The sequence below is a fragment of the Epinephelus moara genome, chromosome 22 (assembly GCF_006386435.1).
Source record: "Epinephelus moara isolate mb chromosome 22, YSFRI_EMoa_1.0, whole genome shotgun sequence".
NCBI lineage: Eukaryota > Metazoa > Chordata > Actinopteri > Perciformes > Serranidae > Epinephelus > Epinephelus moara.
The window spans coordinates 22526366-22548385 of NC_065527.1; the positions used below are offsets into that span (position 1 = coordinate 22526366).

General features: G+C 40.4%; 1 protein-coding gene across 1 annotated transcript; it reads right to left on the minus strand.

Moving 5' to 3' along the window:
* Positions 1-650: 650 nt before the first annotated feature.
* scamp3 (secretory carrier membrane protein 3) lies at positions 651-12484 on the minus strand. Its single transcript, XM_050034782.1, has 9 exons — positions 12138-12484; positions 11760-11843; positions 8354-8467; positions 7235-7355; positions 6996-7124; positions 4110-4269; positions 3863-3964; positions 3648-3765; positions 651-1598 (listed from the first exon to the last, which is right to left on the minus strand). Exons 1-9 carry the CDS (start codon positions 12189-12191, stop codon positions 1437-1439), a joined length of 1044 nt encoding a protein of 347 aa, XP_049890739.1. The 5' UTR covers positions 12192-12484; the 3' UTR covers positions 651-1436.
* Between the last annotated feature and the right edge of the window lie 9536 nt (positions 12485-22020).

Here is a 22020-nt window from a genome sequence, read left to right on the forward strand (position 1 = left end):
GGCGGGACAAAACCGAGCATTTATCCAATGACTGTCTAGTTTCGCTGCAGTGGAACAACCCACTCTATGCTTCCCCATTGAAGTCTTTGGACGCTGAGCTTCCACTGTTTAATGCACTGTGACGCTACGGGAATGAATAAGAAGAAAGTCGCGTCAGTGACCTGTGATAAGTAGCTGATTCTGAACAAAAGTTGAACGCGTTCTAGCGCATATTTAGTCAATGAAATGTAAACACAACAGTACATATCTGACCACTTATTTTTTGACATTATAGGGGAAGCTGAGCTTCCCTTGCAGTCTTAGAGCAATCGCCACTGGTTGTAATGTACAACTGTTTTATTCTGTGTTTTTACAGGCTTTAATCACCTGGTCCGTTTGTTTTGGGGCGATAGAGACCTCTACGGTTATTTCAGCTCCTGGTAATAACCTCCTGAACAATGAACACTGGAGGCATCTTTATCAGGAGTACATGGGAGAGAAGTTTTAGCTGGTTGCAGTGTGCACTCCTAACCACTAGACGCCACTAAATCCTACACACTGCTCCTTTAAAGCAGGTTTGACTCAATTTCAAACATAAATACAATATCAAAATACAGTATTTTATTGATTAATTTGTCAGTTGGTTAAGGCAATAACAACACAGCAGACTGTTTAAGCATGACATATTTTATTAAAACCAAGACAGTGACCTGTAATAATCATAAGAACCACAAGCAGCACCAACAGAACAGTGACAGATATAGTGTAACTGAAACAACATGATCGTAATCTTTACAGTATGAGAAGTTTTGGCAATAAGGTCAACAGGCATTCTCATTTGGAGTAATAACAAAACAACACGTTAGTTTACACATAAGCAACAAAAAAAACAAGCGTTGGCCAAAGTTGAGCCACTCAGTTATGGATCAAATGTTAGAATGGCGACATTTCAGTGTTCAGCTGTGACTCATTATTCTCAAACATGGCTCCTTGTAAACATAATGTACATCCAAGTCATTTAAAATTCATCCAGGCTAGAACTTTCCTACTTGGCACACAGCTTGTCTTTCTAATACCCAAACAAAAAGCATTGTCCCTGCATTCACCGACACTTGGTACGACTGGGCTAAATTTCATACAGCTTCAACTTCTTATCGTTTTCACATTTCATACGTTCTTTCTGTTTCTTGAGTCAACACGCATGATTAGTTGACTCCTGGTTTGGCAATGTAGCTAACTTGTCCTGTACACCTTTAGAAACTAGACAACCCCACCTCTGTCTCATGCAAGTGCCCTGTAGTTCAGTCGCTCAGGGGTAATTATACAGATTCAGTTTCCCCCCACCAATAAAATTCTAATCACCTGTGGGGAAATAAATACCTAACAGATCCTCTATCAAGCTGAAAGGGCCCTCCTCCTCCTTCACTTCTTACCCTCCCAACCCCTCTCGTCCCTCTCTACCGAGGCGCAGTGAAGGCCCCCTGGGCAGCGTTGGTGGCGGTGCTGGTGGCAGCATTGGCAGCGGCCTGGCGTACAGCCTGATTGGACATGACTCCGGTGGCGAACTCGGCCTGGGCCTTCTGAAAGCTGGCATCAGTCTGCCTGTACAGACTGTGGACCTAAAGAGGAGAAGAGCAGAGCGCCCTGACACCTGATACATGCGGCAATTCATCCTCATATCATGTACATTGTGAGGGTGGAAACGATACGCAGAACCTGATATTGTGGCTATTCTTCAGACTGTTTGTTATCTACTGACGGCTTCATGGCAGGTGGACCACCTGGGCACAGTTGCTGTGAGCATTTCCACAGATCAGGTAGAAAGTGGAAAGCCAGCTTGGCAATCTGATTTCCCTTTCTTCCTTTGACCTATTTCATAAAAGTGACCCACTACATCATGCCGCAGTGTCTCCTAATTGTCTACCATTAATTTAACCTGAAAGCATTTACAGGCACAGTGCACATTAATATTTAAATATTATTACCCACCTACTTATAATTACATGCCAAATTGTCATTTCACTTGTTGATTGGGTTTAAATAAGAATTTTACATCAACTAAAAATTAAGTATTCATTTGCCTTTTGTGTGATTACATTAACAATGAATATTAACGTGCTCTAGTATCTCAGTTGTTCCTGCATTGACACTGGTGTCATTTTGTTCTACATCATGTTCCAAATTGTTTCCACTGTTTCATCACTGTTTAACATTCTACCAGTGATGATGGTGCATGGTTGGTTAGGGTCTCACCATAGACTAGCAAAACACTTTTAAGTGATAACTGTAACCCTGTTATGAAAATGAAACCTTACTAAAAACAGCTTTAAATGACAAAAACAAATTTCAGCAAAGTGAGTTTTGAAGTCAATCATTTAATACATTTTAGTGCTCAAATGACAAATTCCTTCCTAATGACAAATTAGTGCTATTCATCAGTCTAGATTGTTTTAGTGTAGTTACCGAGTTTTGGAGATTTCAGCCATAGAGATGTCTGCCTTCTCTCCAATATATTTCTTTATTCCAGATTCCCATTAGATGATACCGCAGTAATGACTATTCTTCCTGGGGTCCACATAAAATGCGGAAGCAAGACAAGACATCAAATTATCACATTCTGTCCAATATAATGGACCTAGATGGTGCTCGGCTTGTGGTGCTCAAAGCAACAAAAATTATGTCTGAAAAACTCAACAAGCCTCCCATCCATGAGTAGATGCATGCTTCCTTCTGCGCAGTGATACGGTTGGTGGGTGTAAATCCGTAGAAAGAAAATAGATCCTACAAATTTTTTGGGCACCACAAGCTGAGTGCCATCTAGTTCCATAATATTTGAGAGAAGGCAGACATCTCTACGGCCGATATCTCCAACACTTTTAGCAACTCACATGCAATGTTATTGATTATGTTTTAACATGTAAGTATAAATTAGTTTTCATTATAAAAATGTGATTGTGATAATAGAGATCATTGTGATTTTATAATACCTTGCATGTCATTATCTAAAATCATTATATCAACACTTACATTATAAATCTAAGAAAGCAGACCATCTGAATGTGAAAATGACTTCATATATGTGCTTCACAGTAAACTGTCTGGGTCATGATCCAGCTAACTGCCAATGAGCCTGCCCCTCTGCAGGTTTGTGCTAAAGGACTTGTTGCTTCGACAACAGCCCCAGATAAAAATAAAGCCAGCTTCGAAGAACCCAAAAATCTACTATGTACTGTAAATACCTCATCCAGGTATCTGATCATTCTGTGCGTGTGGGAAGGTGCATTATCCACTCTAAGTTACATAGTAGTGGGTAAAATAAAATGACGGTGAATCATTATGAAGAAAATAAATTAGGATAACATAACCCAGGAGAGTCCTGCAGAGCTGTCAATGCAGCAGAGTTCAAACAACCAGAGACTAAAAGTTGCCCTCAGAGACGAGTGGCTGAGGTGTTCAGGGTTTAAGACACACCTGCAGGCAGATGATCAGACACCTGGATACCGTTAAGATCATGTCTGTAGGGACATGAACAACCATGTTTCTCCTGTTCACATCCCGAATTAGACACAGGGGATAGTGTGACTGACACCTTGTCAAAAACACAACCTTAATTTGAGTCACTAGCTGTGAGTTTTACCTGCATGTAAACAAATTTATTCAGTTTTTACCTTCTTCAGCATGACAACCCCCATGGCGGCTTGGGCAGTAAAGAGGACAGCATTCATCATCATGATCGCTCCGACGGCGACACTGGTCTTCAGAGCAGCCAGGCTCACGATCCACCCGCTGAGGAGAGGAGACGCAGAGAAATAAACAGAGGAAACAAACTGGGAAGAGTCATGCATCTGTCTAACACAGAGATGGGTTTGTTTATTAGTTGTACCTGAAACCCCATCCAGGGATACCGATAGTCATGATGACAGAGACGACCACTTGGGCAAAGAAAACGAAGAAGAAGACAAAGAAATTGAAGGAGCTGTCACTCCTAGAGAGAAGAGAGAAATATTATTACAAAGCAAAATAAGCAGCTCAAAGCCATTTATGTTTTATGTTGTTAGCTTGTCGTGTACAAAAACTTAAAACAGCAAGTGATGGATAAAAGTTCCTCATGTTGATGGTGGCACACACACCTGAAGGCTTTGTACACAGGTCGGTACCAACAGACGAAGGAGCAGGGGGTGAAGAGGAGGCCCCAGAGGATGGCGAGGCCCAGGCCAACACCATTCGAGGAGTCCACGCAGAACATGGCCAGGGAGGAGACCAGGTTGAAGAGCAGCGTGCAAGTGCAGACTGCACGTTGATGGAATAGCATGAAAAGGAGACAGAGGGATGAATGGGAGTGTTTGAACAAGAGGGAACAGCACTTCAGTCTGAGTGTAGGGATCAACTCTTTGTTGCTTTCTTACAGAGCTGTGGACTAAAACACAAATCCAGCACACTCCTCCGTGCTCTAAAGAAAGAGCCAACTTGTCAGGACTTTGGCTGATGCAATATGACGTCACTTATTACCTTCCTTTGCCTGCTGCAAGGTTTAGAGGCGGCTCTCGTGGTTATTACAAGGCCCAGGTTTTGTTTTAGGATATGCCTGAGCTACAAGAATCATCATCACTGCAATGGCCTTGAAGATTTGTTTTAAATAAATAAATATCTGATAGGTCACTATTTATCACTGAATTAGGTAACACAATGCTGACTGAGCCTGTGGCCTCCTGATGAAAGCCCTTGCATTTGCAGTATTACAAACTGGGTGTCTGTGGCGACGTTCCCGGGAAAAATCACAAGAGACAAAAAGCCATTAATAATCCACTTTCACACACTGAAGCATACGTACATGCACGCACACACACACACACACACACACACCAACTATGCTGTGGTAACCCTTTCATCTCGCCAGCTGCAGGGCTCATGAAACAAGGTGACATTAATAAATTCACCAGCCTGGTTTCAAGCTGTAAGGCACAAACGCACTGAAAACATCTGAAGCGTGCGTTATGAAGTACACCTTTTGTTTTAAATGGCCGAACATGCACCAATAGCGTTAAATGAGGACCGAGGAAAGACAGTAGGAGGGCACAACAGTTTTGGGGCGACAGCTGACAGTAGCTCCGTTAGCTTAGCTTAAAACTTTATGAGCAATACAGTTGTAATTCTTCAGCACTAAACAAAAATAACTACCGCTGCCAACAGATATACTACTGTAGCTCTTAACTGCTGCGTTAAGGAAAATAAAAGCCTTGATCATCGGTAGTTATATTAACCTAACAGACCCACTCTGTATCACTATATCATCTAACTTAAAAAACTTAACCTGCTACAAAAACATAGCCAATTAATTAACATAGTATAAAGTCATGATTAGCTTTGCGTTATGGGACTTTCACCCACCTGCAAGACAAAATAAAAGATGAAATGAGATGGCGGGTCTCCAGTGGCTTTACTGCAGACTGACGAAAGCAGCAGCATGCACCCAACAGTTGCCCTCGTGCCTTATGGCTACTCAAATAGACAAGTACAGAAAATGAATAAGGGTATCTGTAACATACAAACTTTTTGTCTTAATAGCAACCTTTTCCGAAAATACTGGTGGTTCTGTGATGTTCACATTTCAAATATGATTTACACGTGTCAAATGAGGAGCGTTCAGGCCTTTAGTCTGCCAACAAACACACTGCAATTACCCCTATCACCAAAGAGGCCCCTTATTGTCAAAATGGTAACTTTAATCCCTACGGTTATCTTTTTCTTAATCTTATGTTGGTTTTTGTTTTGATTGTTAAAAAAAAAAAAAATCAATCAATGCCTTAACATCTACTTGACAAGGACAGCTGTTTCAGAAAAGTATTCTACACAAAAAGATCTTTATTTCGACGTAGGGATGCACCGATCCGATATCTGGATCGAATATCAGCCCCGATGTCATCAAAATAGATGGATCGGGTATCGGAAAATGCAACCTATACCTGAGGCGATACTTTCCCTTTAAATCTATTGCGACGCGAGCTACGTCATACGTCATGGAGCGAAGGAGAGAATCTGCTGTGTGGAGGCATTTCACACTAATTGAACTACTGTTGCACAATTGTTTATTTTTGTTAAAAATGAATAGTTCATCATTGCATTAATGTGTTTCATCTTGTTTCATTTTATCTAAAGAAAGAACTGTGTAGTCATCAACACCTGATGCCTCTAGTCTTTTCTGTTCTACACACACATATATATATATATATATATATATATACACATATACTTTTTAGGTCAACCATGGTATCGGCTGATAGTCAAAGCCACAGCATCGGGGTCGGTATTGAAACTGAAAAAGCTGGATCGGTGCATCTCTATTTCGACTGACACCGCTAACACGATATAAAGTGTTTGATGTTCAAACCTGTAACCATATGACTTTGATAATAGTGAAATTAATTTTGAGCACATAGAGTGTGATTGACCTCTCTACCACTTTGTTATATGACAGTTTTAGCATTGTGTGCTTATATATTACAATTAAATGAGAAATATATCAAATATTAAGATAAAACAACAAGAAACAAACAGTTACAAGGAACAAAAACATAAAACATACATAGCATTGTTTGTATTACATAGTTTTAAAAGCCAGATGATCATAGTCCTGGTACCAGGCCTTGGAACATGTGCTACCATTCGCTATGATTCAACGATAAACTTGCAGTGAAGTGTTAAAGTGTTTGTACAAACATTTCAGCTCGTACTCCAGATAGTTCAGTGGAGGTCACACAGACATGAACCAGCTCTAGGTTAGATTTCTCAGTTTTCAACACTAGCACCTTCCACTGATAAGTCTTGAGTGTCTACAGGTGGAGATTGTAAAGTTTCACTCCAATCACACACGCAGTACCTCTGCCTCCTGCCAACACAAAACCCAAACCTCCGGAGAACTTTAAATAATTACGTTACGTAATGACACTGATGTTGCAACACAATGCTGGGAATTCACACACCAGCGAGCGCATAGCAAGACAGTTACAGGAACTCACACATCCAGAAGTAGTACATGATGGTGACGGTTCTCTGGAAGCGCTGAGTGATCTCCACATTGATGTCCTGGTAGAAGCAGGGACCCACAGGGCAGAATGAAGGCAGCGGGGGCCAATTATTCTGACGGGCTGATGAAGAGAAGATGTGGGGAAAATGTCACCGACAGCAGCTCCTTTTGAAATCATTAAATCAATATACACTGAGGTATTTATTTCCCCTCTTATCCTCCCTCTCTTACAGGCTCCAGGTCCCAGGCTGTGTGACTCCAGCTCCCTCTCTCTTCTCTCCAGCTCCCGCGCTTTCTTCTCCAGCTCCTCCTGCTTCTTTAGAAGCTCTGCTGTGGTGGCGTTCACCGCAGTCTAACACAGGATGACAACACGTAAATGACTGTCAAGGTTCAAAGAGAAAGGTTTTGTATAAGGGGCTGTGTCCACCAAAGTGCTTTTTCCTGAGACCGGTGTATTTTTTTTTGTTTAATTCTTTGCAATGTAGCATAGTGTATTCACGCTATGGTGCAAACGTCAGCAGCGTGACGAGGCGCTGAGCATCTTTTCTGAGCAAAGTGCTGCACGTTTCGCATTTTTTTTCTGAGCTGAGAGTTAAAAAATGTTCAGCTTTGGGTGAAATGCTGCACTCGTCACTGTCACTTTACACCCAGCCGTCCAATCACAGTGGAGGAGGGATAAATACCACGAAGACCAACCATCATATTTTACAGATAGCCGTGCAGAACAACAACAACAACAACTAAGTCTATTGTATAGATATTAATATATGTTTCCTCTGTCTTCTGTGCTTCAGCTTTTTCTTCTTCCAAAGAAAGTACTCTACCTCTCGCCGAACTTTTTACCTCCATGAAAATTTCATATGGCAACCAAAACATCAGCTGAAAAAATGCTGCACCTGCAAAGTGTTCTCAAGTGTATCCAGCTGGGCGTTTCTTGAGGAGCGCCTGCTGTTTTCAGCTGGGAAAAAATGCTTGGAACCAATGTGAATCACAGAGGACATGATTTTAAGGTACATGATGTCATGTACTGTATCAGCACTGACATCTAGGGGGGCACATGGGACATATCCCCTTAATATTTAGAACATGTGCCTTTGTCCACCCCCCAATAAAAACATAAAAGTAGCACAGGACTTTTATTTTGACGAAATTAAAGACATTTACATCACAAATTGATGCAGAAAAGGCACAAATTTGTGCATAAAAATTCACAATGCAGGAAATTGAGTGTTCGATGCTCAAATCTTTTGGCAGAGGACCCCTAAACCGCCCATTTCACGTGTCCACCCTAATGTTGAAACACAACCCACGCCCTTAGCAACAAATGTCTTTACATTGCAGCATGTGTACCTGAGAGTTGTAGGAGCCATAGTTGCGAGGCTCAGTGGGTGTCGTCCTGCTGGGTGGGGTCTGTGCAGGCACAGATGGAGCAGAGGGAGAGGTGGCTTCATATGGAGGTGGAGGCTGGTGAAAAAAACGTCACACATCAGTTTGACCTCATCCTGTAAGCAAGCCCAGGAAGAACATGCTTTCATCACAATTGACAGGGAAACTGTTTTTTCTTTCTTTTCTTTTTTTAATCCACTGTACCTTCATTCAAAAGGATTTACAGTGCAGCTACAAGATGTGATAACGAAAAGGATAATGTCAACGGGGGGGGCGGGCGGGGGGGGGGGGGGGGGTTACTAACATTTAGAACTTAACATTAATGAATTAATTGNAGGGAGGAGGGGGGGGGGGGGGGGGGGGGGGGGGGGGGGGGGGGGGGGGGGGGGGGGGTTACTAACATTTAGAACTTAACATTAATGAATTAATTGTCAATCAGATTTCGAGAGCTGCAGTTGCAAAACAAGTCTAAGTTTAGTTCCTGTTGCTGCGGTATTTGCCAATATCAGCAGCTGACAGGAAGCACACGTGGACCCAAGCTGTTTCCTAGCAACAAAACTCCAATGACACGGTCGATAACTTAGACCCAAGCTGTGTCCTAGCAACAAAAACATGAACGTCTATAACATGCAAGTCCACTGTGTGTCAAATGGCATTGTGTGTATTTTGGTCTTGTCATTTAAGACGTGAAGACATGAAGAACATCTATGTTCAGTCCAGCCCTCACACTTCAGGCTGTAGATGCATCCAAGCAAAGCAGGCACCTCTCCAGCCTTCCTGTGTGTCCACTGGTTTGGACTATTTTAATAAAAAATATATTTCAGTTTTTATCTTTTACTAATGCAGAAGATCAGCTGACAGAACAAGGGTGGGTGCAGCTTTATCACCCGATCTTGAGGTTTTTGAGGGAGCTTTTTTTCTAGACAACTAAACTGCAGCCATTATGTGTGATTTGCTTATCGAATCAAATTGAACTAATGAAGGAAGTGAAACAAAATGGCCATGTGGTCCGATTATCAGGCTTCTGCAGGGACTTACAAGGTTCTAAAAAACAAATAAACAGACCAATCTTTAGTTCATTTCTGTTTCAGTTTTTAAAAAGGACTTTCTCTGCATAATTTATTTCAAATGTTCTAATTTACTTTTAAGGTATAAGTTTATTGTTTTTGTTTTTTTATAACAAGTAACCTCCCTTAGCTTGCAGCCATCTCTGGAAGCAGGCTGATAGACACTGTTAAAAAATACACAGCTAAAGAATAGGAAAGAAAACAATTGAACTGAAAACTACTGGATTAAATGTTGAACTAATGAGTGGTTTCTGACCTTTTTCCTTCAGGAACTCCTTTTCTATCATTAAGTAAACCGACAGCCCCTGACTGAGAAACATATCTAATGGATATTTCATATTATATTTGATGCAATCCAGATAATGAACTCAATCACTGCAGGAAGTTTGTGCAAAATTAGCATTTTGGATGAATCTTGAGCAGATTATTTCCTGTGAATATTACATCAGAGATGAATTTCCCTGATGCATGCAGGAAGTTATTACACAATTCCCTGTATTGTGTATATTTTTTAATTATTTCTTTAACAATCATACATACTTAAACTGTAACATTGAAGAAGATGCATGGAAAGACATAGTAACAAATACAGGATGGTCCATCAGGGATGCCCGGGGTAAATTTACACATTATAAGATTATCCACAGGTACTATTACACACCAGTAAGACTTCATAGAATGGGTTTGTTACAGAACAACTTATGTTGGAAGCGTAAGGCAGAGGCAGGTACCTTCTTACACTCACTGTGGGAATGCCCTTTGGTTTTTCCTTTTTGGAAAAAAGTCATTGTAAAATTGAGTGAATGGCTTCAAAAATCCTTGCCAGAATCCCCCCGACTTTGTCTCCTAGGGGATAGGTCAGAGAATATTAAAAGTAGAATTCAGTTTAGCACTGACAGGTTTCATCACTGCAGCTAGAATTATTCTTCGCCACTGGAAGAGTCAGACTCAACCAGCACTTACTGACTGGGTTAAGATAATGACCGATAATGCCTCCTATGAACTGATGATAGCTAAGTTAAATGATAACAAAGGAAAAAATTTTCAGGTCTGGGGCGATTTTTTGAATCACATAAAAGATGGGAATAAGGACCTATAACAGGTGAGGGGAGAAAGACAAATGTATATTTTATTCAGCACCCTTCATGGCTGAGGATTTATGGGATTTAGTATTTTGTATGATGATGGAGGATGGATGATGTGCTGTCTTGTTATATTTATGTGCTGAGATGTATAGTTTTCTTTAATTGTATTTTATTTTACATGACTGTTTTGTTTACGTTTGTTGAAACCAAAATTCAAATAAAAACTTAAATGACAAAAAACAATCACACATACTTACTAGGCTTCTTTTTTTTTTTTTGCAAATTCAGTGTTTTCTTCTCCATGGCACATTGTTCTGTTGGCTCTTTTAACTGCTCTTCTCTAAGGCTCTGTGTATATAGCTTGTGTTCAGGTCTTCATCGTGTCCTTAACCTGTGAGATTTTAGCCACTTTTACACTGTCTGCCTTAACCTCTGGGCTGAGGGCTAGATCAGCCACCATAAAACAGTTATGGTAAATGATGCCGATATGTATGTTATACATCAAACGAGAGGCCTATGATGGTGTGTTCAACGTCACACCCATCGTGCTTCTGCTGTTTCAGGGATGCCGGCAACTGAAATCAAGCAGTGGAATAGTATGATGCTGCCATTGTTTGGTTTTGTGTAAAAATGCAAAGGCAGCGTAAAGAAGAGACTTCATAGCGGCCTTATAGCGCAATCTCTGTGTAAAAAGGGTTTTTATGAAAGATTTTTATCTTGAACAACAATTCTAACTTTAAAACTAACATTTTATTCCGTTTTCTTCGGGGGAATGAATGAAATGTTGAGATAACATTTTTATAAAGTTTTCATTACACCCTTTAAATCAAGAAGGCCTTGCAGATGTGTTGGGACCCCCAGGTTGGGAACCAGTGAATTAAATGGCAATTCAGTCTACGTTTCTGCAGCCTCATGCTTAAACCTTATTTAATCTTAAAATAACTTGTATTAATTCAAATTACAACGCAGCAAACCGAAAGCCAGGTGCTACTGCATCTTAGAAAATCTGTAACACATACACAGATAATGAGGGCAATGACTGGTTCATAGGAGCAAAGCAGTACATTTTGCACCACAGACAGAGCCTGTATTGTGAGCCTCACAGAACATGGCAAGGCAAGCACAGACATGACACTTAAAGGGGTAAAAGGAGCATTTGTGTTTCACATTATAACAGTTATCCCCTTATCTTACACTTAAGAGAGGAATATGACTCACCCCAGCGCTATTATTATCAAAAGGGTTGTACAGGTCCAGTGTGGCATATCCTGTGTTGCTGCTGTGTTGAGTCACTGCAGGGTCCTGGCAGATAAAAACAAAGGGTTATTTAATTAGCACAATAATAACTTTTAACATTAATCCCCATTTAACAAACCTGTATGGCCCCTATTGATGTATCCATTGTTAACACAAGCTACAAGTGGGCAAAGATTGAGGAGGGCAGGAAGGCCCAGGCATAAAAAACACACACGTCACATGAGCAACAACACGCCTGCTATTACACAGAGCCCACATCAATGACTTCAACCCATCAAACACAGCCTGACAGACCGCTATGACACTGGCTAATATTAGATTAATGTCTCGGTCACCCACTTGGAAAGGGTTGTGGTCGTCCATCGGCTCTGGGAAGCTTGTGTATTTTGACATATCGACGGCGGGCTGTTTGGCAGCGGTTGTGTCTCTTGTAGCAGATAAAACGCTGCGTTTGTTTCGTTTCTGAATCCAGAGGGAGGGCGGTGTAGTCGGTTTAACGGTCAACTAGCTACCCGCCCTTCCGGTACTCATCTCTCCGCAGGTTAGATAGCAGGTGAACACGGTGTACGGACAGGCCGGTGGTCGTATTCCCCGGTGTTTGCCACCTCCTGCGACGCAGATCCCGTTATTTTCTCCCGCAGGAAAACAGCCGCGATACAGGAAGTAACCAGCCAAGGACTGGATCATGTGACCGCTGCTGCGGCAGACAGAGGAGCACGTGAGGACAGGAGGGGGCGTAGCCGCGCGTGTGCTGTGCCAACAATTAAATTAAATGGAGGACATTTTAAATTAGATAAAGAAATCATATTTAAAACGGTTATCACAACAAAAGTGTGTCATAATACGTTTTTAAAAACGTATTCTAATGTTATGCAAAAAAAAAAGTAGTAGACTACGTCACAGCAGGGGCGTAACACTAAATTCTCGGCCCTGTGCAGGAGCAGTGTCTGTGGGCCCCCCGAACTTCCTTTTTTAATTCATGTCTTTTAGGATGTTAGGATTTTTTTAATTTCTTATATAGTTTACTTTCTTTCCCTGTCCTTTATTTCTTTATTTTCTTCTTTGGAACCCTTATTTCCCTGTCCCAAAGAAAGACATGACAGTACGTTGGTGCCCCAGCAGCAAAAGCAGTCATTCACTCATTCACTCACTCACTCACTCACTCACTCACTCACTATTTTTTTTTTTTTTTATAAAGTTCAGTCTTTCACGCAATTTATTCAGCCAATTTCAAGTTAGTTAAGGCACTAATTACTTAAAATCAAATAAAAAAAACCCAACAATTTTTCACGCCAGGATTGTCACAGGCCCCCCCTTCTATTAAGGTCTTGGTCAAGTCTGATTAGTCCAACTTTTCCCCCCACTATGAAGCCCCTGCGGTTAGGGCCAAAGGGTAAATAAGATATGAGGAAATTAAAAAAAAAAAAAACAGAATTTAATAACAGAAATGTATAAATAATAAATAAATATCAGTATTAAAACGGTTATCATAGTAAACACATAGCTTGTGTGTGTGTGTGTGTGTGTGTGTGTGTGTGTGTACGTATCTCTATGTGGGGTGGGAGGGTTGGGTTTTCTCTTTTCTTTTTGTTTTCTGTTTAGGATCTTTGTTGTTTTTCACCTCTGTGAGGCACTTTGTGTTACTGTTGTATGAAAAGTGCCATATAAATAAAGTTGATTTGATTTGATTTAAAACGTATGGTCATAGGTTTTTAAAAATGTATTCCAAAAAATATGCCAGGGGTCAAAGGACAAATAAGATAACATAAGATAACATACGATAAGATAACATAACATAACATGAGATAAGCTATATCTTTATTGAACAATTCAGTTGTTGCAGCAGTACAAGGACAGACACACATGCAGATAAGTGGGCTATAGAAAATAACAGAGATAAATAATCACAGGTAGTGGAGACCAGATATGGTTGTAACACTTTTTGTCTATGAGCACCTATAACTCCATGACTTTTTATGGTAAAACTTTCAAATTTTGTCACAAAATACTTTTATTTGTTTACTGCAAATAGCCATGTTTTCAACCTCTCCAACTATATCACAGAATCTGTTAATTGATGTCAAATATAAGGAGACAATGGTTACTATGCGATAAGTTGTAACAATAAGTAAAAAATAATCACACAATTACAAAAAATACACATAAAAACTAATACATACACTGATAATCAATTCCCTCTGAGGTCTAACTCACTGATTTGTACCTGTACAAGTCTGCTGCCACAGTCAAGTAACCTACCAAGAGTTTTTTTTATTTTTGCAGTATCTGCTCAAAGCTACATGGCAGATTAATATTAATAGTAATATTTAGGGACAGAGTAACATTTAAGTAATATTAAAGTTATATTTAAGGACAGACCTTACTATCTGTTCCTGCCTCGCCTCTGACGCAGACCTTCTGTGTGCAAACACACCCCTGTCATTTTTTCTCACCAGCTTTCCTGGCCTGCTAAAAAGCAGTAAGATAGGTAGATGAAACGTGTTTAGTTATCATGAGGGTTAGTTGTAATATTTTTTTAAAAAGACGTTACAACCATCCCCACCCCTGTCAGCCATTGTTTAGCTAGCTGTAGTAATATGGTGGTTTGAAATGAGCAAATATTCTACACATTTGACCAAACAGACTTCTCTCTAATCTAATACAAGTTACATAATTCTAATTTCAGCAGTATCAGTAGTAATCGAAATATAGAGATGGTCCAAAATAATGACTTTCATACCTGAAAATCAGTATTGTGGCTGTAAAATCTGCACACTTCTTTACACAGCTATGAAATCTCACATACAAGGTCAGGACGACAGTGGTCATACACCAAATGTATAACATGATTAATACGTCATTCCCTCTCAGTGAAAGTGGTGCTGTTACAACCATCCCGTTGTTACAACCATACTCAGTCTCCCCTACATTAACTAAAATAAGAATAGAATAAAAATAAAAACTATAATAGAGTATTTGGAGACAAAATGACATGGTGAAACGAGTGGTGCTGATAAAGTGACAGGGCGTGATTAATAGCAGCAGATTCAATAAGTCTCCTGAAAGGAGACTGATATGATAAAGATTAGATAATGGTACTCAGTGTTGTGTTAATATAATGTAGTGCAAGAGTCAAGGTAAGATATAACATAACATAATCTATGGTACATCATGATATAGTGGGATATGAGACATAGTATAAGGTACAGTAGGGTGGTCATATACAATCATATAATATAATAGTCTGTAAATATAGAATGTAAAATATAATACAAGGAAAAAAAGGTTCAGTAAGTTAGACAATTGTCTTGTATAATTCAAATGATAAAAATTAATAGTTGAGATTAAATATACATTTTGCATTTGATGAATTTACTGCTTAAAGGATCAGCAGATAGATCATTGAGCCTTGAGGAAATTAATTGTTTGTTTTTGGCAAACAACTATTAACCTCATGATTTTGACAAATACTCAAAGTGTAAATCCTAATTTGGGCATGTCACTCCACTCTTAACATTTAGCTTAACATGTACATCAGTTTGATCTCAGTCTTTGCCTGGTGTTTATGTAACTGTTGGTTAATATTCATGTCTTGAGGTTTCAAAAATATACTTTACTCCTTTTCCAGTAGATGTCAGTCTCGTGTCTTGAAGTACTAATTTTCCCTCTGCTTCTCTGGTCTCAGCTGACTGTGAGCCTCAAGAGGAATGTAGTATTTGAACCTCAGGTAACTGCTCAGGTGCAGCAAAATAAACATTAATTCTTTTTCAGAATATTTTATCACATCTGACGCATGCACTTAAACACGTTTTCAAAATTAACCTTGAATCATTGTTGCTTCCATTTTAATGGAATTTATCAAATGTGGTTTTTTTTGGTCCCAGCTTGTTTGAAGGGCGCAAAACCTTTTAATAGGTTCTTCTGTGTACTTCTTATACATTGTACGAGCCTGCAGTCACAGGCTGAGCAGCAGCAGAAGGGTTTGGCCCTTTAGTTTATACACACTTCATGCCCTAATGCCCTTGTACAATCCAGCCTGGGTCTCTTTTCATTCTCCTCTCCTACAAGTCACATGGGGTCACATGGGTGAGGGCAGTCATATGATTTCATTACATACACACAGGTCAGACTGTCACGTACACATACAGTGCTCACACACAGTCAGACATTGTTCATGCACATACTGTACATTCCCTGTTATTGGACCCCCCTGTTGCTCATGAACAGATCTTCACACATATGATCTTTTAATGCATGAGCAGGCACATTTTCATCACCAAAAATATGATAAATGTAATATAAAGTAATATATAAAATATTTTATATGTGAAGCTGAACAATGTTGATGACGCTGTGTAAAATACTCACACTCAGGGCTCCTTGTTTTTTATGGCTGCACTATTTTATCATATGACAATGTTCTATATGTCTTCTGCGTCATCCAAAATAAGTTTTTACAAAATTTGGCCTGACAATTTGGTACTTTTGGAAACTTTAGGTTCTCCACTAGAATTTAATATCATGTACAGTGGATTTGAACTGCACAGAAAACATGTTCTATCTAACAATCTAAAAAACGATATTTTATCTCTTATGTGATGGGCATTTTTGCTATTTTCCAACATTTTATGGATAAATTGATTGCAGATTAAGAGACAGATTGATAAAAATAATCTTTAGTTACAAATTAGTGCATTTATCTTATCCTCACAGAAACTCTTTTTGTGTCTGTGGCAACTGTTACACAAATACAACCACAACAAAAAGACATTACAAATTATGACAGACATTCAAAAACAAAGTGCTCACAGCATCACCAACAATAAAGAATCATGTGTAACAAACTGAGTGTCACACACATGTCATATCATCTAGATTTGTTTAACAGAGCTCAACTGGGAGATATGATAGGTCTCTGGGCATGGATAGTCCACAAGGGCGGTACCCTGTACCTCCGTCCTTATGGTAACAACTCATTTTCACCATAGAGAGGGTGTGACACATCTCTGAGGATTTCCCGCCCTTTCCTCACAAAGCAGTGTCACACTATTCACAATATTATTAAATTTATTCTTACTTATTACAGACAGTGAAAAATACCAGCAGGGTATGTCCTTAAACAGTCTTGAAATGTCTTATAAAACTCAGTTTTATGACTATTAAGCCTTAAAAGTCATTAAATAGCCTTAAGTTTGAATTTGTGAAGTCTTAATTGCGACAGACATATACCATCATTTATCCATCTTTATATTTCTTTTTGTCAAAATCCATCAAGCTCTTCTACGTGAAAGTTGCAAATGTTACAGTGTTACAAATCTGGCCCTTCCACTGAATCTAATTCTGTCTTTTCACTTAACACTTGCACTTATACTTGTTAACAAAATGTAGATTAACCTAAGTCACTCTAACAACCATATTCCTACAGAAAATCTCTGCATCAGACCATATACTACGTACTTACCTTACCTTTCTAACCTGCAATGCTTTAATAAGAACAACATGACTTGTCCAAAAAAAATGTTCCTAAATTATCTTGAAAAGGTAAAGCATTCAGCTTCATATCTGATACCTGAAAGAAAGGTAGAGTAAACCAGTAGGTTATATATCTGTCCACTCTAAACTGTCGAAGCTTCAACATTAAGTATATTTATTGTAATCCTCTCCTGTAAATGACACTTGCTAGATATTTAAATCCATTTACCACTTCAGTGCAATCACCATTAATAGCTACTTGCTGGTGTCCTTCTGCTCACTCTTAAATAAAATATCATTTCCCTTTTTAAACATTGATATTTAGCTGCAGAAAAACAGCTGATGCTTTGTTTCATCTTAAGTGTTCAAACCAAAAATCACGAACAAATTTAGCACTAAAAACAGCCACCGTAAATTTTTATACAACAGGACTAATTGGTAACTGGAGGTCAAACTTCTGTTTTGGAGTTTAAGGGATAGTTCAGTAGGCGGCACAGTGATGCAGTGGTTAGCATTGTTGCCTCACAGCAAGAGGTTTCCTGGTTCAAACCCTAGGGTAGGGGAGCCAAGCGTGGGTTTTCTGCAGGTACTCTGGTTTCCTCCCACAGTCCAAAGACATGCAGGTTAATTGGTGACTCTAAATTGCCTGTAGGTGTAAATGTGAGTGTGAATGGTTGTCTGTCTCTATGTGTCAGGCCTGCGATAGTCTGGCGACCTGTCCAGGGTGTACCCTGCCTCTCGCCCCATGTCAGCTGGGATTGGCTCCAGCACTCCCGCGACCCCTAAGCAGTTACAGAAAATGAATGAGTCAGGTTTTTTTAAGTGGGGTTGTATGGGGTACTTAGAGACAGTACATTACATACAGTAGATGTCAGTCGGCACACCTCCAGTTTGAAGATCAGGCTTGAGTCCAGTATGGAAGTTAAGCAATCTACTGCTGTGGAGGGGGGTCAGCAACAAAACATCTTTTAACCACCTAAAAAAATCAGTATCAGTCTAAGTGTATGCTATATTGAGAGTATTTTCAGTGCTTTACTTTTCCATCAGACAGCCTGTTCCGACAGCCATTAACAACTTCAGTTCCCCATCTATGTTCTCGTCAAAGCCACCAGAACAGGAGAGCTATTGGTCTACTGCTGCTTTGATCAGTTAGTTAGTTTGTGTTATTGAGTGACTTTGATGAATTCAAACTTACTCTTTTTAAATGCCAAAGCCACAGAATAACACAAACAAAATAACTGCTTTTGGCAATGGTGCATCATTGTTTTCCTCTTTTTAGGTGGCTAAAATACATGTTGTTGCTGACCCCTCCACAGCAGTACAGTGCTTAGCTTGCATGTCAGACTCCAGCCTGCTTCTCCAAACTGCGCGTGTGCTGGCAGACATCTACTGTATCTAATATACTGTCTGTGCATAAGTACTCCATACAACCCCACTAAAAAAAACTATACCTTTGAGTTGAGTTTAATATTAGTGCCACTGAAATAGATCAATGCAACCACTGAGATTTATTTATTTTTTTGATGGAAAACCATGAAGATAGAGAGCTAGAGATAGATGATGGGGTGGTAATGGACGATAGCAAAGTACGAGTGGCCATTTTTACAGTTGAATTAACTGTATTGTCTGCCTTCCTCCAGCAGCATCTCTGTCAGCTGACCTGTGACTCCATCCATCCATCTTCTGACCGCTTCATCCTCTTGAGGGTCGTGGGGGGGCGTGGAGCCTATCCCAGCTGACATTGGGCGAGAGGCAGGGTACACCCTAGACAGGTCGCCAGACTATCGCAGGGCTGACACATAGAGACAAACAACCATTCACGCTCACATTCACACCTATGGACAATTTAGAGTTATCAATTAACCTAGTCCCCAATCTGCATGTGTTTGGACTGTGAAGCCGGAGTGCCCGGAGAGAACCCACGCTGACACGGGGAGGGCTCCCACACCCGGGATCGAACCGGCAACCCTCTTGCTGTGAGGCGACAGTGCTAACCACCACACCACCGTGCCGCCCGACCTGTGACTCATCATTTCCTATAATTGCCGTGTCATAATTGGTCCAGATGGCCCTGATTCAAACGCTGGACTCGGGTACCTCCCTGTCCTAAAACCACAGCATTCCTTAGCCAATCGAGCACTGCGACGCTCCATGACATCACTGCCTGAGGAATGAGCTGCCCTAACAGTTGTGTGCAGAGAGTGACCCGGTTAACAAGGAGGGACTGGGTGGTTTAGACTGCTCCAGTGAGGCTGTAACAGCCATCAGTCAATGGGGTCATTTACACAGAATCAGGCATCTTGTGCATTTGGATGTGTGTGTGTCTGTGTGTGCATGTGTGTGTGTGATGCCAATTTTCTTATTGAGCAAATGGCGAGGAACTTTCCATCCCCTCCAGAGTGCAGTTAGAGCGCTGTGGTTTTGATGAGTGCTTACACAATAACATGGGTTTTCACTGAGGCCATTGAAAACATACTTTCTGCCTGGGAGACATAAAAGCACGTACATGATGAGTGAAGTTGTGTAAGCTGTGCATACTTTCCTGTTCCCAGACACAAACTGAATACAGATCAGTGGTGGAGAGTAACTAAACACGTTTACTCAAACACAGTTTTGAGATACTTGTACTTTACTTTTACTTAAAATTATACATCATGCATCAGTATTAACAGTCGAGTAATAAAATGAACAGTATAATAATTATCACTTAGAACCTATAAGTGCTTTTAAAGTCACTGTATGCAAGATTCAAAGCATTAAAAGAGTAGCAAAGAACTATCTGCTATGTGAAAATTTGGTGGAGTAATGGCATCCTGAGCTCAGAATAAAGCCACACTTCCTTTGTGTGTTGCAATTGAAGAATCTTTGTTATGTTGTGGTAGCCAGTCCAGCTGCATGTGCATGTTAGTGCATGTGAGTCCCTGTGTGTGTCCCAGTGGCTAGGTGACTGCCACCGCTCTGCATTGCACCATGGATGTACATAGAGAACTGCATACAGCGTTGGAGGCGGGGCCTCGTTCATTACAATGAAAGTAACTCAGTGGCGCAGGAAGCCAAAAAAGCTTAATAACTGAAGCTCGAAATTACACAGGTCTTCTGCATCGTGGGGCCTGTAGAGCAAGTGCACTGGAGACTTAAAGTGGCCAAGCGGCTAATGTCCGCCAGTGAAGCGGCTATCTCTCCGTATAGCCCTCCACCAACTTGAATGGGGATAAGATGAGTTATTCATGTGGCTCTTCTAGACTTTAAAAATGTTATCAGACTGATTGGATCAAATGCTGATGATACAAAAAGCAATTTTGCAGAGGTTGTGATGCTAAAAAAAATACATGCACTGATTTACAAACACTGGTCTCACAATGTAAGTATATGGGGAAAACTCTCTTTGGGCCCTTTGGCATCACGTTAAAGACCCAGAAGCTGTAATTCTACCTTTGGGCACTATGTCAAATTGGCTTCAGAGTCTGGCGCTGTTCCTGAAGGCTTGCATTGCACTTATTTGGTGGTTACTGCTGATAATATCATCACAGAAGTGTGATGCCCACCCTGCACTTTCCCCTAACACTGCTGTTGTTAGTGCTCATGGAGTTAGCACCCTTAGCTGCTAGCCGCCAGCTCAGCCACCTCCATGTTGAGAACCGTGTGCAGACAATCGCAGCTTGGGCTCTGAATCATACCGTGTACAGGGTTCCCACACATTTTCATGGACAAAATTTCAAAACCTTGTCACATCTTTTTAAGGCACATTACTGTGCCTGCTGCATTTGCTGGCCTGGTTATGCTTCTTTTCTACACACACACACACACACACACACACACATGCAGGACAGTCTCGCTTCCCACATCCAATGCTGCCACACTACGTCATATATACACATATCGTATAAAAGTGGACGGCTTAGCGGGTAAAAGTCATGGAAAATGAGAACTGTGCAAGTTTTGCATTCTCATCAGCCATCAAATAAGTTGTTTGAGTTTATTTGCCTTACTTGATATTGCAAGTCCTTCGATGCGACTATTGCACATCACAGCGTCGATGCTGAAACGATATACCTTGCAGTTGACACATATTAGAGCTACAACATCAACATCATTGATCTCCAGTTATGACGACAACATCAACATCTAACTCACAGAAAATAAATTTGCTATTGGAAGGTCATCCACGGAAGATCACTGTAACAATTCATTTCATTACAAAGAAAAACATTATTGTTAAATTATTATTATTTTGATTTTAGTGATTCCATGACTTCTCCAGGCCTGGAAAAATAAGACTGGGAAATTCCATGACTTTTTCAAGCTTTCCATAACCGTGGGAACCCTGTATATATATATATATATATATATATATATATATATGTTCTGAATGTCACATACAGTTTCTTTAAGGACCTTTTTTGCTAATAAAACTGTTGAACGCAGGACATTTTTATGCAGGAGTATTTTTATATTGTGGTATTGGTACTTTTACTTGAGTAAGGGATCTGAGTACTTCCTCCAGACACACATTTACCCACAGAGGTTATTGAGAACATTCATCCCAGAGGAGGCCCAGTCCTCCCGCTGCTTGCTCAGCACTGTGTATAAACTGGGAAGCACTTCAGAGGGGCGCTTGTCTGCACACTGTTTGAAAACCTGGAAAAACCATCACAGCCTGTGAACCGTGGCAGCACTCTCCTCAGGAAGTGCCTGAGAGACCCCGAAGGTCCATTTTTCACAGCAAGGTGAAGTCAGCCTGAGGCACACA